The sequence below is a fragment of the Haliotis cracherodii genome, unplaced genomic scaffold, assembly GCF_022045235.1.
Source record: "Haliotis cracherodii isolate W230 unplaced genomic scaffold, xgHalCrac1.p SCAF_5, whole genome shotgun sequence".
Taxonomy (NCBI): Eukaryota; Metazoa; Mollusca; class Gastropoda; order Lepetellida; family Haliotidae; genus Haliotis; species Haliotis cracherodii.
Genome location: NW_027266308.1, coordinates 34,530,450 through 34,547,317, shown reverse-complemented (window position 1 = coordinate 34,547,317; position 16,868 = coordinate 34,530,450). Strand labels below are relative to the sequence as shown.

The window sequence follows — 16,868 nt, the reverse complement described above, 5'->3', positions numbered from 1 at the left end:
AATAGTTGTTTGTTGCAGAGAGATTGAACTTGGAGCGTAACGATGTATCAAACTACCAATATAATGCAATCGATAGCCCTGTGATTGTACTATACATCAATAGGAACAAGGGTGAAGTAGCTCCCAATAAAACTGGCTGTTCTCTTTCCATCCTTACCTTGAAAATAAGCTTCAGGTCTTTGACAGCTCCACTTCGTGACAGTCTTTCCCACTTGCTCAGTGTGTCAGACAGTCTTTCATCCACTGCCATGCATCTCTCTGAGAAAATACACACATTAATTATTGGTCTTTCAAATTTTCTTAATATCTCCTTATGCATAATGCAGAGTGAGAGATGTTTAATAGGCTTTGCCTGTTCACAGTCCCATTCCTTCTTTTTGGAAATATATATTGTTTATATCAAAATGCAGAGTGATTGTGTTCCAATGTGAAAGTGAAATGTTCCAAAAATTCAAAAAGAATCCAGGGTAACTATTGGCCACTAAATTTCATCAATGACTGCTTGGTTGCAGATTCCAAGCCAGGATTTGACCATTAGTTTATTTTAAGTTTTGGAGGGTTGATGAAATTGAGCTTAAATTGTATTAAGCATTGTATTTAATCAAGCCCTGTCATTTTGTTATCAGTCTAGTTAGTAGCTGAATCTCATTATAATTACAAATATGACTGGCCGTTGAGCCAAACACACACATACCTGAACCACTCATAACTTCATACATAGCAAATCCTTCAGCATCTGATCGCATTCCAATTTTCACCTTTATCATTTTGGTGAGCTGAAACAAAGTTGTTGAAATTGATTAACACTGACAAGAAAATGAGTCACTGTGAGAGGCGATATCATGGAGACTTGTTATTCATTCTAATACCTATTGACTTTCGAAGTCAACAGAGACTAAGCTGTGTGATGTCCAGCTGAAAAAGAAATTGTTCCAACCAGCTGTGTGGCTAATCCCATCACACAGTGCCTAGACCACAAAAGTGATGATGTCACTGAACCTCACATTACTGCTTGATAGTAACATCTGTAAACATTGTGGGGAGGCAGCTCTGCGATGGGTGGCCACTTTAGAAGCAGTAATGCAGGATAAGTACACAAATGTAAAAGGGTGGCTCCCTGGGTAGGGGAGGGACATTTGGTTTGCTGCTGGTTCAGGTTTGGTGGTCGCAGGTTTAGTTGCTGGATGGAGTGTGGTGTTGATGATTTTGTCGACTAGCTTGGGTGGGTAGTGGTTATGATGGGTGAATACATGGAAGTCAAGAGTCCTCATAGAGTTTCCAGAATGAAGGAGTAGTGAGTGAGTGAGTGAGTTTGATTTTACGCCGCTTTTAGCAATATTCCAGCAATATCACGGCAGGGGACACCAGAAATGGGCTTCACACATTGTACCCATGTCGGGAATCGAACCTGGGTCTTCGGCGTCACGAGCGAACACTTTAACCACTAGGCTACCCGACTGCCCCGAATGAAGAAGGAAGTAATGAGGGCTTTATTTATTGTAGGGAGAAGGAAGCATGTCCAGATGGGAAATAAGAAGGCTTTTTGCGTCAGGATGAAAGAATGATAACTGGCTAAGTTGCTAATATTCTAAATATTAGATTAAACAAACTGCTTTCAATCCAGTAAGCTCACCTTATAATAGTCAAGAAATTATTTACCTCAGCCTGTTATCACATTGCATTATCACACAGTTGATGCAATATAGGTTTTGTATATCCAAAATTATGGGCTGATGTGGTGGCCATATTGATTTTTTATAATGAAAAGCATACTCTTGTAGACAGGGACATGAAGAAAAAGATGAGTTCAGTAGTCTCGAAGAACAGGGCTCGATATTAGGAACTTGATTTAACTTGCACCAGGTGCATGTTGGTATGAAAAGCTCATTGCACCAGACAAAACCAGGTTGCACCCTGCTCTCATAAAGTTATCAATTTGAAATATATATACATAAAAAACTAGTCTATAACAGTAAAATCTCTGATGACTGTGTCATGTGTCATGAATTGCACATACCACAGCAATTAGTTATGTAACAGTATGGTAAATAATGCTAAGATATACCAAGTGTGTTCAAAGGTAATAAAAAGATTTGAATTTTCTTTTGACATGCACTTGATGCATGTAGACATTATTAAGACTGCATTGTTCAATTATAGGTTGCACTGGTGCATGTTTCATATAGCCAAATCAAGCCCTGAAGAAGATAGGTTTCTGTGTTCAGTGCCAACAAATAATGCCAAAAGCACACTTTGAAGATATGAAGGGGAGATAAAAATTAACACAATAGTGCTTTGAATTCAGTTGCTATAATGAAATTTTTGCACAACAAATTACTTCATGACTATTTTCTGACATTGTTCAGGGAGGTAAACTATACCTGTGGGTTAAACATACCTCTCCACATACTGCTGCAGAATCAAACTCGATGATACGATGTTCACCATTCAGGAAGTACATATGCTCCGTCACAGGCCGTCTATAAAACACCCAAAAAGCACATAAATATCATTTTACATGATCCAGGTTTGTTGTATGAGAAGTGCTTGTCATAGGCAGAATAGTCAAAATGATTTGTTATGTGAATCTCTCCCTCTCTCTCGCTCGCTCTCTCGCACGCAGACACGCACGCACGCACTGTTTACATCCTGCAGAACAGACCCATGAAGATCTAGGGTAGAATAGGTCTTCAGCAACCCATTCTTGCTGTAAAAGGTGACTATGCTTGTCATAAGAGGCGACTAATGGGATCGGGAGGTCATGCTTGCTGACTTGGTTGATGCATGGGATCGTATCCCAATTGCATAAATCGATGCTCATGATATCAATCACTGGATCCTCGATGTCATATAGCTGGAATACTGCTGAGTGCTGCATTAAATAATAAACAAACAAATCCTACAGAACATCTAACTCACCTCTGAACTGTGCAGTGGATTTCTTGTTTAGATGGTGGGAATGTTCTTCTTTTTGCATCCGAGGTTCTTGAAAGAGTCTGAAAAAAGTGAAAGTCGCCAATTGCTTATGCCTAAAAAAGCAGCCCCAATCTCAAACATTTCCTCAGTGCACAACACTTGCCACCAGAAAAAAGTATCTTGTACTATTTGGATCAAATACTACTGAACTATACATCAATGGTGGGGGGGGGGGGGGGGGCACATATGATGGACAGTATTGCACAGTATTTATGTTGCAATGAAATGGTTTACCGTCTCCTTTTTGCAGAACAAAAATGAAAATGGAAACATACCTTAAAGCAGAATCTTGCAAATTTGCCTTCTTCTGTTGTGGTGTCAAGAGAACACTTCTTCAGATGCACCTGCAAGTATTTCAGCACTCTTGTATTAGCTGGAGCCATCACCCCAGCTGCCACACACATTAGTTGCCAGCATCTACGATTAACTTGACTGTTAGGATCTGAAAGACATTGAAATAGAGACAATTCAACCATTTACCATGGATACATAGTAACAATTCCTATATGTAAAAAGCCCTGAAAATTTCAAACATTGTTTTAGTTGGTTTCAAGTTATCAAAATATAAAAATGAAATTGACCTTGACTTCTAATATAATGGTTTACACTGTTTACTGCATGCGGATGGATCTTTGTAATATATATTCTTTATTTGAAGGACATTTGCCAAGCATATGACAAAAACTTTTTCATTGTTTTGAACTATACGGCAGGTTTTGCTCATTTTTACACACTTTGGTTCTACAGAACTAGTACATGTACTGTTAAGTCCCTTTAATCCCACATGGTGGGTTGCATATGATTATGTCATATTAACCAAATTAAGTATTATCAACGTTATGGTCGAAAAATCAAACAACACGATAGATAACAAACTTGATAACGATACATGTACAGTCATAATAGAAAGTGTTCCTTGGACTTATAATGCCGATTGTATAGTGCTAGCCCACTGGGATACCACGCTGCAGTTTAACATGAATACCCCACTCAGATACAGCCGACACACTAATCCAGGCTGTCCTTGCTTTAATGCCGAGCACCAGACGGGGTTACGACAAGTACAGTCTTTCAACATCTTTTGGTATGATGCGGCACCGGTTTACCCTAATGCAGAAATCCTGCATATTTGATGCAATCTAAATGGAAAATATGCAATATAATTTCTCCACTGCATCAGTCATGACACAGATCGTTCAGATTGTCAAAAAGAACTAATTGCACAATACTGTCAGAATATTAAGATTAAGTAATCATTCACCCTTTTCGGTCTTGGCTTTTTCCCCACTGAATTAACAAAAGCATTTTGTTTTGATACAGGTGTCTGAATGTTTGCACCACTAATTACAGGTTTATAATTATCTAAATATTGCGGAAAATAATCCCATTAGTTCTTGTTAAGCAGCAAAACCCTTAAAAAGGGAAGATTTATACTACAGGTATGATACCTTAACTATAGGACTAGTGCCAATTTTAACACTTATGTTATTCAAGTTGGTATTTACAGCAAAAATTGGTATCCTGTAACAAAACAAGTTAAAGGTGTGTTAAAATATCTATTTTAGATAGCAGCACTGCATTTACACCAACTTGAGGTATTTTCTCACTTACAAAAATATTTGTAAAAATCTTTCAATACCTTCAGTGTTGTCAGTAATTTTTGGTATGTGATTTGTATTCCTAGATCTCATTCACATAGCTGTTTTCACCTAGAACCTGTGTAGCCTCTTACGACAAGCATAGTCGCCTTTCACAGCAAGCATGGGTTGCTGAAGACCTATTCTACCCCGGATCTTTACGGGTCAAGTCATCAGTGTGAAGATATCTCATGGGTAACAATTTCAGGTGGCACTGCCGGAAACGGTCAGGTTTTTCACTGGAGAGCAGGCGCTCAGTTGGACTTGTCACAAGACTAGAACTAATAAACCTCATCATAACACAAAAGTGTTATCTATTATCATTAAACAAGGCTACAAGTCCTTGTTACAATTGGCAACACTTAGTGGGGAATGGATGATAGGTCTCTGTGTCAGTCATCACTTGTCATAGATAAGTATTCATATAATATATCAATATAATGCTTAAATAGACTTAAAAACAATACATGCAGATAAAGTCATTTCAGTTGAAATGAGAAACATACAGTGGGAATGACCTTTACCATATACATAGGTCACTGAACCTTTTCAGATCTGGGCCCAACTCTAAGCAAGACCCATTACATGATGCAGATTATTAGTGATGTTGTTCTTTTATTTATTTATATATATATATATATATATAGAGAGAGAGAGAGAGAGAGAGAGAGAGAGAGAGAGAGAGAGAGAGAGAGAGAGAAGAGAGAGAGGAGAGAGAGAGAGAGAGAGAGAGAGAGAGAGAGGAGAGAGAGAGAGAGAGAGAGAGAGAGAGAGAGAGAGAGAGAGAGATACGAGAGACGAGAGAGAGAGAGAGAGAGAGAGATTTATCCAGAAGAATAGATGCTAATATAGAAAGATTTTAAAAAAAAACCAAAACCAAAACATTAAAAAAACATTTACATAAAACAGACAGAAATACATTCAAAGAAATTTGAAATTTTCATATCGAATCAGCTCTTACCAGGGTGATCTGTTGTTTGCTTGATCAGTTGCATATAGAACTCATTACACAGGTGGTCATTCTCAAGGCACTTCAGCATAAGGTTCTGTATCATTCCAGTGTTGTCATGTGAATCACCTGCACCTGAAAATATTAGAGTACTGGAGTCATGAATTTATGATCTAAAAGAAGTTTCTTATTTGAAATAATGGCTGACACAAATGAAAATAGAACACATACTATGTAGTTTTGTAGAGCTATTCTCTTTGGGCCTGTTCATATCTATTCCTATTAAAATTCATATGAAAATACATGTCACGACATTGCCATGTTAGTACAGCATCCAATGTTTAAACCAATGCTTTTGATATCCAGGAGAATTAGACCCAGTTTTTCTGCAATTCAGCAGGTTACTGCTGATTGCCTAGAGGAAGAATAACCTAGAGTGCATTTTAGTTTTTGACATTTTCATTTTAGTTTTTGACATTTTCGTTTCACTTTTCAGCAATTCAATATCTTCTTTACACATGATTTATCACATATTTGTAAGACAAATCATGTTAATTTGCAAAAGGTAACGATAAAAGTAAGTGAAATATCAAAATATGGAAAAACAGACTCCATGTCCCTTATGGGCCACCGTAACATATGAGATTTACTAGAATTTCATTCCTCCATGGCAGCCATATTAAGATTTTGGGGGTGGCCCCATATCTGAAAATATTTTGAATGTCATTGCCTACAACTGTGCCAAGTTTCAAGCTTTTATCACAAAGTGCACACTTTTTCATGAAACTCCTGCACCAAGGACAATAAATGCTGAACAAAAAGTAAGACCCTAGTAACAGTAAGGCCCCAGTAACTGTAAGACCCTAGTAACAGGAACACCCCAGTAACAGTAAGGCCCTAGTAACAGTGAGACCCCAGTAATAGTAAGACCCAAGTAACAGTAGGACCTTAGTGACAGTAAGGCCCCAGTAACAGTAAGACCTTAGTGACAGTAAGGCCCCAGTAACAGTAAGACCTTAGTGACAGTAAGGCCCCAGTAACTGTAAGACCCTAATAACAGTGAGACCCCAGTAATAGTAAGACCCAAGTAACAGGGAGACCCCATTAACATTGAGACCCCAGTAACTGTAAGACCCTAGTAACAGGAACACCCTAGTAACAGTAATGCCCTAGTAACAGTTAGACCCCAGTAATAGTAAGACCTAAGTAACAGTGAGACCCCAGTAACATTGAGACACCAGTAACTGTGAGACCTTAGTAACAGTAAGACCCCAGTAACAGAAAACCCCAGTAACAGTAAGACCCTAGTAACAGTGAAACCCTAGTAACAGTAATACTGTAGTAATAGTAAGACCCTAGTAACAGTAAGACCTTAGTAACAGTAAGACCTTAGTAACAGTAAGACCCTATTAACAGTAAGTAACAGTAAGACCTTAGTAACAGTAAGACCCTAGTAACAGTGAGACCCTAGTAACAGTAAGACCCTAGTAAGACCCCAGCAGCAGTAGGACCCTTACGATTTGACATGTCATCACGAGAAAAATATACATCAGGTTCCTGATTCTGGCAATTTCATAGGAGATGTTTAAAGAGCCAAAATTGCATCTGGGGACATGATAAGAGCATTACAATACACTGTAAGCAAAAATACTCAGCAGATCAGATTTGATCACTTGCAGAAATTGACAAGTCATCATTGGTTGGAACAAGCATGTTTAGTTCTGGCTTCATTGGTACATTGGTTTCTGAGGAGGTGATGCTTACAACAGATGACTCATGATTTAATGTATTTTCCAGCATGGCCACTGGCAGCCATATTTGATTTCCAAACATGCATTGAACAAAGATGGTACCAAGATTCCAGTTTTGATGCCTTGAGCCCTCTTTTAGTAACAAACAACCACACAAAATTTCAGCTGAATTCATCAAGCCATTTTAGAGGAGATTTAAAAAACTTTATAGACGATGAGGCTGATGGACGATATAAGCTCATGTGGCTTCTCTGGACAGATGAGCTGATAAAACATTACAATATCAACAAATTGACAAATAAACATGGACATACTTGAATCTTCAATTCCTGCATAGACTAAAATGGAGTTGAACATTTTGACTGCCACTTCCTCCACTGAAGGGTCATGGATCACTGAGAGGGCTTGACGGAGTGGACTTTTGGTGTATGACCAGTAGTTAACATTAAACTGGCCACTCTCGGATGAAGACGTTGCATATGTGCGGAGTCTTTCAAGTTTTGTCTTTGTCAATCTGAAAGACATAGACTAACTTTAAGCACAATGTCATATGCGGTCATTTGAAAATTGTTAGTTCTCAGAACAGTTTCATATTGTAACAATCATATTTCTATTGTAATTCTTTTTTAACATGAAATACTTATATCTGTATAGGTAATTGTAGTATTGATAGTATATCATACAGACTCGAACCTTGTTATGTCAAATTCATGGGGACCTGGAAAAGTATTAGAGTTATCCCGGATTCGAGGTAACCAACAAAGTGAATTTCCCAAAACCAAACATCATGTTATGAGCTATCATTATGTTATCTTGTCATATTTTTTTTAATACAACATTTCATTATCAATAACCATATCATAACAAATAATGAAATACATGTATAATAACATACCTTCGAAGGGTGTTTCTTAAGAAATTGGAGCTACTGTCTTGCAGGGGACGCTGAAGCAAGCGTGATTCAGAAAGAGCTCTACGACATCGAACTATTTCCTCGTAGACTTTTAACTTCTCTTCGTCAGTCATCTTTATCTGAAATAGAAAGGAAAATACAATATATGATTTTGATTTATCACAAGTCCTATGATATGTTCCACAATCATCATCACATGCTGTATGACCCCCTCACAGTGCTAGACCTGCACATATTTCGTACAAGAACAGTTCCAGAAATTCATAATGGCCAACAAAACAGAGACAAATTTATTGTGATCAACATTGGGTGACAACTATATGCATATACTTTCTTTTTGAGGGACATAAACTACTTAAAATTTTGATATTTATAAAACCAAGCATTTATGCTTATGAGTAATGATCTGTAAAGCTTATTTGGTAAAAAGTATTTGCAAGTTCTATTTGCGGTTGTCAAGATGCTATTTGCCTGTGGGTTTGACAGTAACAGCATAGCTAGTAGCATAACACCCTGTCGAATGGGTTTGACAATAGCACTAAAAGCTTAAAGACATTTTCAGATCGAAATGCAGCCCTAAGAATGACATGTTAAAAGTTTCATAGACCGTTAGTAACTGTTTCTGATACATATACGTGATATTACAAAACCAAATGCAGTGGTGGCATCAAATTCTGAAAAAGATCTCAGAGCATCCCCATTTACTTAAACAAACTATCAGTAGTAAAAAACACATCTGACCTTTTTCATGCTCTCAAAGTCCATTCGTATCCATGATGCATGAGAAGGTGAGTAGCTTGCAATCAATAGGCCAACATCTTCTTTGTAGCTTGTCTCAAACATATATGTCTGTTGTGGACTTTGTGTGTGGATCTGGTTCCTCAATTCCAAGGTAATGTAATTGTCATTGGGATCCATAGATACAGATTCAATATCCGAGAAGAAAAAGTCATTTATAACAGATTTGTCTTTTGCTCTCACAAATTTGATGCCATCCATGTTCACAGCCAATAGAGCATCACTGGTATGAGACCACAGTCCTCTATGCACAATTGGAAATAATGTACATCCATACAAGGGAAACTGTTTCACACATGTCAGATACCATACTTTTGCTGCAAGCTCTGTTTTTCCACTTCCAAAATGCTGCAATGAAAAATGTTCTCATGTTTGAATAATTTGAAAAATGTTCTCATGTTTGAATAATTTGAAAAATGGCACAAAAAACCTGTAATGTTCTTTGGCATGTACCTTAACTGAAAACACAACCGTGACCTCTGTAGCTCACCTATGCCTTATTATGAGGCTGACTTTAATATTATCCAGGAAGGTGTGATCTGTTTGGACACTAACCGACCAACTACATTATAAATGTACTGTACTCCAAATGCACAATACTACAGTACCCTTTAAACACTGTCCAAATGTACAACTACATATGAGAGTGCCAAAAACATGGTCACAACATAGAAATTCAGTACTTGTACATTCTGATATATTGAGGTGACAGAAGAATGCATTTCTCTTTTACATAAATATCACATATCAGAAAATGGCACTGCATTTTCCCCAAATCGTAAGTTGATGTTGTGCAGATGCTGCTGCCAAAATTTACACAATAGTTAACATTGTTAATATACTCTGCAAAACAAGAAATGCAAAAGTGATTTTAAACATCATATAAATAATCAACAGATGTTTATGATTGTTAAAAATTGCCACACTTCATTGTAATTATCCCAGGTTCCATATAGTACACATGGAACAGTAGATTTTCAAGGTGAAGGTCATCTGTTCTCAATATCCTGTATGGCCACCTCCAGAGTCCCGAATTGTGGCCTGAGTGTTCACCCACTCTGCCTGCAGTGTTGTGCCAAGTGTCAGAGGTTCTGTGGTTGATGCTGACATGCTTGCAGTCTCAGTGCATCCCATAAATATATGATTGGGCTTAAATCTCAAGACCTGAAGGGCCAAAGCAGGACCTGGATGTTGTGATTCCTGAAAAAGTCTGTTGCCACTCTTACGCATCGTGAGGTCAGGCGTTGTCTTGTTGAAAAATGACGTTGCTTGTTGCAAAATGGGAAGGATGTGTGGCCGATGAATCTAATCCGTGTAACGTTGTGCCGCTAAAATCTCCAGAAATGGCAACTAGTCTGTTACCCCTACCAGTGTAGGGGATGGCTGCCCACATCCTCACACTACCACCACCAAATATGTCCACCTCCTGTATGCTGTTTTGTGCATAACGTTCCCCGCGAAGCCTTTACACACGTCTACCATCTGCACGGCGAAGTATAAAATGTGACGCGACATAAAACCAAACTGGTCTCCATCGCAGTTGTGGCTATACTCTGTGACCTTGACACTAGGGTTGAAACTATACAGCAAGGTCATGATACGATTTGCATCACAATACACATATTTACGTCAAATCATGTGAGAATTTCCTTACTATAAATATTTCAGAGCAAGTCCCAAAGGAAAAGCTAGCTGAAGACATGTTCATAGCAGCTCTTCTTAGTAGTGAACTAGTTAACTTTGACTGACCAAAATGCTGGGGTAGGGATCATTAAACAAACAGAAAGTAATTTATTTCAGCAAGTGTATCATCTTGTGTCGATACAGAAACGTATTGTGTATCGTATCATACACCGATTTGTCATTTCACCCCTACTTGACACCATTGACGTCACAGATGACATTGCAGGTCTGTCAAAATGACACCTTGACTTGGTCATAATGTGCGAATACCTTCAGTGCGTAAACAGTTCCTCACTGTTTGGGCTGACATCCTACTCAATCATGGTATTGGCATAGTTGAAGTGGAGGTCGTGGTGGTTCTTTCATGTAAGTGACATAGCTGTATGAATCTGTCCTGTGCTCTAGTAGTGAGATACATGTCGACCAGATCTGGGAAGGTCACGTGTTGTCCCATGTGTCTGGTAACAGTTTCATAGATGATTCTCCTGGATGCAGTTGGCTGATGGCTTTGTTGCATTGGGCTTCCCTCAGTCGTGGCATGTTTTTGCTGTTCACTTGCTCTTAGATTGTGATCTCATGCCAATGAAAACCCAAAGTTTTTATAGCCCAACAAGTGTACTGGAATGTGCTTGTCAGTTGGTGTGTTTCAGCGCCCATTCCATGCAGAAATGACCAATTCATTTTTGGTATTAGTTTTGTGTGGATGTTCTGCAACACTGTCATATTTACGATTTTTTCGTTTCTTTTTAGCAAATAAATTCTTTATTCAAAGAATACTACCAATTCATTTTTGGTATTAGTTTTGTTTTGATGTTTGGCAACACTGTCAAATATTTATGATTTTAATACTTTTGCGGGTTTTTTTTAGCAAATCATTTTTTATTCAAAGAATACTACCTTTTCTTATCAGTACCTAAAATCCTGTATTTGATCTCTCTTTACTGTCAACTATCCATAATTAGTTGCGATACTAATAGTATCTCCCTTCCCACAACTCTCATGAATTTCTAAAACCTTGATTACATCAGTGTCACAACATACATGGGGATCGGTGGATTCTGACATAACACCCTGTACAGTTAACAGTTTACTGAATTTAAAAGAGAAATTTACCCAAAACTGATTCCCATTCACAAAAACTTCTTTTTTTTTTCATTTTAAATCTAGTAATCTGGGGGTACCTAAGTCTATATATCATCCCTAAACCACCTCAAAATTTCAATTTGGGGAAAATGTCAAGGACCTGCAAATATGGGGCCAACTTCGTTGAAATTATCGTTATATTTACATCAAATCAAACCTCAGCGACCTTGGCCCCACGAAGACATGAAAGTCAGCGAGCCTGACCACCCGATCCAGTTAGTTGTCTTTTGTGGCAAGCATGGATAACTAAAGACCTATTCTAACCCAAGAATGTCGAGTTTCTGTCAAGATGCCGGAAGGACAGGGCATTGTGAGAGTGCTGGCCATTCCATGCAGTCAATAGTATCCTGCTCGAAGTAGGCATCAACAACCCTGGCACAAGGAGATCATATGAAGGAGGAAGAGAGAGAAGTCTGGTCTGATTGTGCCAGCATATGGTCTCATGTACACATCCAGAATGTCATCCCTGTAGCATACAACTGTCATCATGCCATGCTACAAGGAGATCAGTTCTTCCAACGCTACTGTTCCCACACCAAATCATGATTGAGCCCCCTCCTGAGTGGTTAATATGTTCCGCTATGTGGAATCCTGAAATCTTTGTCTATGCCACACTCGGGCATGTCTTGTCGTAAGAGGAAACTCATGGTATCAGGTGGTCAGGCTTGCTGACATGGTTAATGCATGTCATCGTATCCAAATTGCATAGATCGATGCTCATGTCACTCAGTGGATTGTCTGGGCCACACTTGATTATCTACAGACCACCGTTATATAGCTGGAATATTGCTAAGTGTGGTGTTAAACAACAACAAAAATCATATGAAAATACCAACCAAAAGTGTGTATGTATTTTGGATAGGTGTTGGTGGTGGTTAGTTCGGTGAGAGGGAGAGGAAGCCTCCACCATAATATTTTCCATATTCTCACTAGTATGTCATAAAAGCATGTTGTGTTTAATTACAGAAACACCTAATTTACAGGGTGTTTTCAAAACCTGCTCTCGCTTGCATAATGTTCAAATTCAATCTGCCACAGCAACCATGAAAAAAAATGTAAAGTTAGATTTCTGATGATATTTTCTAGTGGTCTGTACGTTGTGCCATTACAGAGTTATCTCAGTTTACATTCCACAGACTATAACTTCCAGTTTCATTTAACGCTCAAGTGTGGTTTGTATCCTTGCATTCATTACATGTTGTGCATGTATACAGCTACCGAGAGATTGTCATGTAATGTTTGACAAGGTGGTGGGGGGCAGTTGGTTTGGGCTAACGGTGGAGAGAGAGATGGCAGAGGGCTGAGCCGATTGTGTCTCTAGGTGTATGTTATCTTAAGTTGCACCGACTGCAGATTTTTTCAAGTCGAATAAACATACAGGTGGTTCATCCTGGTGTTATTTCTACAAACAGTTATGTAGGTAGGTGTTTAGGACAGATGAACTGGTGCCTTGATATACAACAAGAACAAATCTTGTTTATTTCTCCATGATTCGTATGTGTATCATCTTATGGTTCATTCTTTTACATGTATGTTTGGAGGCAAGAACAAATGCACCGCCCATCCTTATCAGACTGAGATGCAATGAAATTTTACAACTCAATAACAGAATTAGTTTACTTTCCACGATGTGAAATCCAACTCACTATCTGAACATGACAGACTACATTTGCATCGATATGGAATAATGTGGCCACTGTAACTTCTCAGCTTGACTGTTGACTTCTTCAGAATATTTGTTCATAGCTTTCTATACTTCAAAAATTGCTAACTGAATGATGCTTGCCTATGACCCTGTGTCAGCACTGAATCTGGTATCTGTACTGGTTAAGTTGAATAAATATCATTTTCCTTGGCCAATGTATCTTGTATTCATCAAATGAATAGAATTTTCTGACCATGCTCTGTTTCTTCACTGTGTGTAGACATATACTGATCCTAAATATACAGAATCCGAGTCTTCCTGTAATGTTCTTCTAGATCATGAATGCTAAATTTGCTTCTACAACGCTGTTGAAAATGATGCAACTTTTTACATTTTGTGGCATACTCTTCTACCATGAACCTTGGCACAGTTTCTACATTTAAATGTGAACTTGGCTGAAATTGTGGGATTCTGATAGTAAGGCTTATTTCTTATGCCATAAACACTAGTTTCCTTGTCAAAAAGTGATTTGTTTTGTAGATTCTTCTGCTTTACAAATGCTTATGGCCTTCTGAAGTGACAAGTCTTCTGTCCTTAACAGTCTTTCTTTTACACTCTTTTACATAGTTTGTCCCATAAACTATTCTATCTCTAATGTGTTTAATCTTGTACTGTCCCAAACATGCATCCTTTCGATTCGGTTCTCAACTGTTACATATTCATCAATAGTTTAATGTTTTCCCTGAAATCTTGTATTGAATTTCTGTTTCGGTATTGTGACATTCTGTTTTGGGGTACAATAATCATGGATTTCTGAAATAATACTTCCATCTTGTTTATCTCGCCCTGCTCCAATGTGAAAGTGTTTAACATGTCTTTTCCATCTTGCCCAATGATATACGGAAATGCATCACATTGGTCATTCTGTTTTGCTTTTGACATTCCTTAACTAAGAAAAAGTTCCATGGCTCATTATCATCTTCTTCAATTTTCTGCTATGCTGTTGTTATGGAAGTCTAATTCCAGTGGTGGCTTTAAATGTTCCATATTTACTGTAATTTGGGTCTGTGTCAAAAATTTCCGACCATATTTATGAGGGTGTAAAAACTCTGGTGAACATGATGGTAGCGACCATGTTTTCATGAGCTTACAAGCTTCCTGTTGAAAATCTTAAAGTTTTGAGGCTGGTTGGCGGAGTTCGTCAGAGCAATTCGAGTTGTTTACTCACTTCATAGTAAACTTAATGATAGTAATTCCACCCCTTCTGACAACATGTTGTGTTTGCACAATTGTCCGTTGGACAAAAGGCAGAAAGAACGGACACAGTGCGACCAGCCATCACGACTTTACTGAACAAACTGTTGTTACAGGGAAAGGCCAGTGTGCATGTCTCCTGGCTCATCATACTTCTTCTACAACTAGTTACAATGACTATAACTGTCTTCCTGGCTGCTTCCACCCTCCACAACTTCTTCGAGGATTCAGCAACCTGAAAACAAATCAACCTGTGGGAGAGACACGTACTTTGTGCATCTCGACTCCTGTGTACATCTTGTAGATCGGCACTTCCAACAGGAAGAGTGTGCGTCTCTGGTGATATTCCAAGTGCCTATAATACTTGGGAAGGGAGTGAGTGAGTGAGTGAATTGGTTTTAATGCCGCTTTTAACAGTATTCCAGTTATATCACAGCATGTCAGCTTAATGTGGGAGGAAAGCCCGAAGTGATGCAGGTCTCGAACGTCTACCACTTCGGTGAAACCAATGAGTACGGGTATGGTGCTGACAAACCTAGAAACATAGTCAGGGCGAACTGGGATTCAAACCCACAATCATAGGTTTCTGGCGTGCCCAGGGCATGCAACTCTGCAGAGCAAATCGCTGCGCCTTAGAAGACTGGGCCACCCATGCCCCGTCTTAGGAAGGGAGATACTATCAGTGTATAAACTAGTAACGGATAGTTGACAGTGAAGAAGACTACTTAATATTTTTATAGTTTTATGACAGCTGAAACACAAGATTTTTGGCAATAACATAATTAACATTTTTTGTATTTGTAGGAATTCTGTGAAGTTTCAGTTTTATTGGTGAAGTAGTTTCTGAAGAAATTGAAAATTTTACAATAAATTGTATATTTATATACTTATCCCATGTCATGCATTTCCTCCTTCGATCCTGGTGTGGAAACAATCCTAAAACAAGTTTCCAGCTTAAAAAAAACAATCCTTCACCCAAACACACGTCAGTGTCAACGTAGCCACCACCATAAACAGTGGGTCACACTCTACCACTAGACCACGGAGGTGGTCTTCAGTGAAGGCGATAGTACCCTCCTAGAAACATGTAGATTAAGTGTCTGTACTGATGCAAAACATGTTTACTGAGAGCTCAGGGTTTTACCTTGACTTACAAAAGTGGTGGTCCAGGGCAGCAGCCATATCAAAAATATGATTGAACCTTTTTTTATCACTTATAGGTGTCATCATAAAAGGGGAACAAACATGTTTTCTGGCCAGTGGTTCCTGTGACGAAGTTTACAACAATGTTTACAGATGACAGACAAACAGACCATGATATAAGCTCACTTGACTTTCAGTCAGGTTTGCAAAAATTACATGATTGTCACAAATATTTCACTTTCCCACTTGGATTAGCAATTGTATTGCAAATTGTATTTGTCCACCCATATTTCTTTTATGTGTGTATCTCCAATCTCTGCCAACAAGAGTGGGCAGACAAAATATTAAATAAAAAATATATACTTTGTTTCACTAATTGTCTATCTTATTTTCTTACATTTTGAAGTTTAAAATTTGGTACCAGTCCTTAAATTAACTTATGACAAAGGTTGAGTCGCTTTGCTTCAGAAATGAGTAGCTGAAGAAAGATCAAGCTGACCTGGCTCTTTAATGTGTCTGCAATTGTAGCGGTATTTTTCTATTACATGGGAGCATAATTTTCCACAGCAGTGGGGAATATTAAGACACAAAACCTTTTTATTAATTCACTTTGGAATGACTCAACTCAAAGTGGGCATCAGATTAGAAACTCAGAACAAAATATGGACAGCTTTATTCAATACATGATTAATTATTTACACCTGCCTTTTCAATAGTAAGATCAGAGGACATATTTTGTTTGTTATTTAATGCCAGCAATAAAAATGGCAGCCTGTTAATAATCCACACAAACCAGGGATTGATATTATTAGAAATAAACCACGCAGTCAGGGTGCAATGAACCATGTCACTGAGTCACTCCATTTAGTAACCTCTTATGACAGGTATAGGTAACTGGAGTGAGTAAGTATGGTTTTACGCCACTTTTAGCAATATTCCAGCAATATCACAGTGGGGGACACCAGAAATGGACTTC

General features: G+C 38.3%; 1 protein-coding gene across 1 annotated transcript in view; it reads right to left on the bottom strand.

Moving 5' to 3' along the window:
* The window catches only part of LOC139441934 (unconventional myosin heavy chain 6-like), a 100,893-nt gene that overhangs the window by 9,977 nt on the left and 74,048 nt on the right, over nucleotides 1-16,868 (bottom strand). The window contains exons 28-36 of the mRNA XM_071222680.1: nucleotides 8,968-9,372; nucleotides 8,209-8,345; nucleotides 7,628-7,827; nucleotides 5,575-5,697; nucleotides 3,252-3,418; nucleotides 2,920-2,996; nucleotides 2,399-2,480; nucleotides 695-776; nucleotides 158-258 (exon numbers count right to left, since the gene is read on the bottom strand). Coding sequence (XP_071078781.1) covers nucleotides 158-258; nucleotides 695-776; nucleotides 2,399-2,480; nucleotides 2,920-2,996; nucleotides 3,252-3,418; nucleotides 5,575-5,697; nucleotides 7,628-7,827; nucleotides 8,209-8,345; nucleotides 8,968-9,372 — 1,374 coding nt within the window. The remainder of the gene's footprint in view (nucleotides 1-157; nucleotides 259-694; nucleotides 777-2,398; nucleotides 2,481-2,919; nucleotides 2,997-3,251; nucleotides 3,419-5,574; nucleotides 5,698-7,627; nucleotides 7,828-8,208; nucleotides 8,346-8,967; nucleotides 9,373-16,868) is intronic.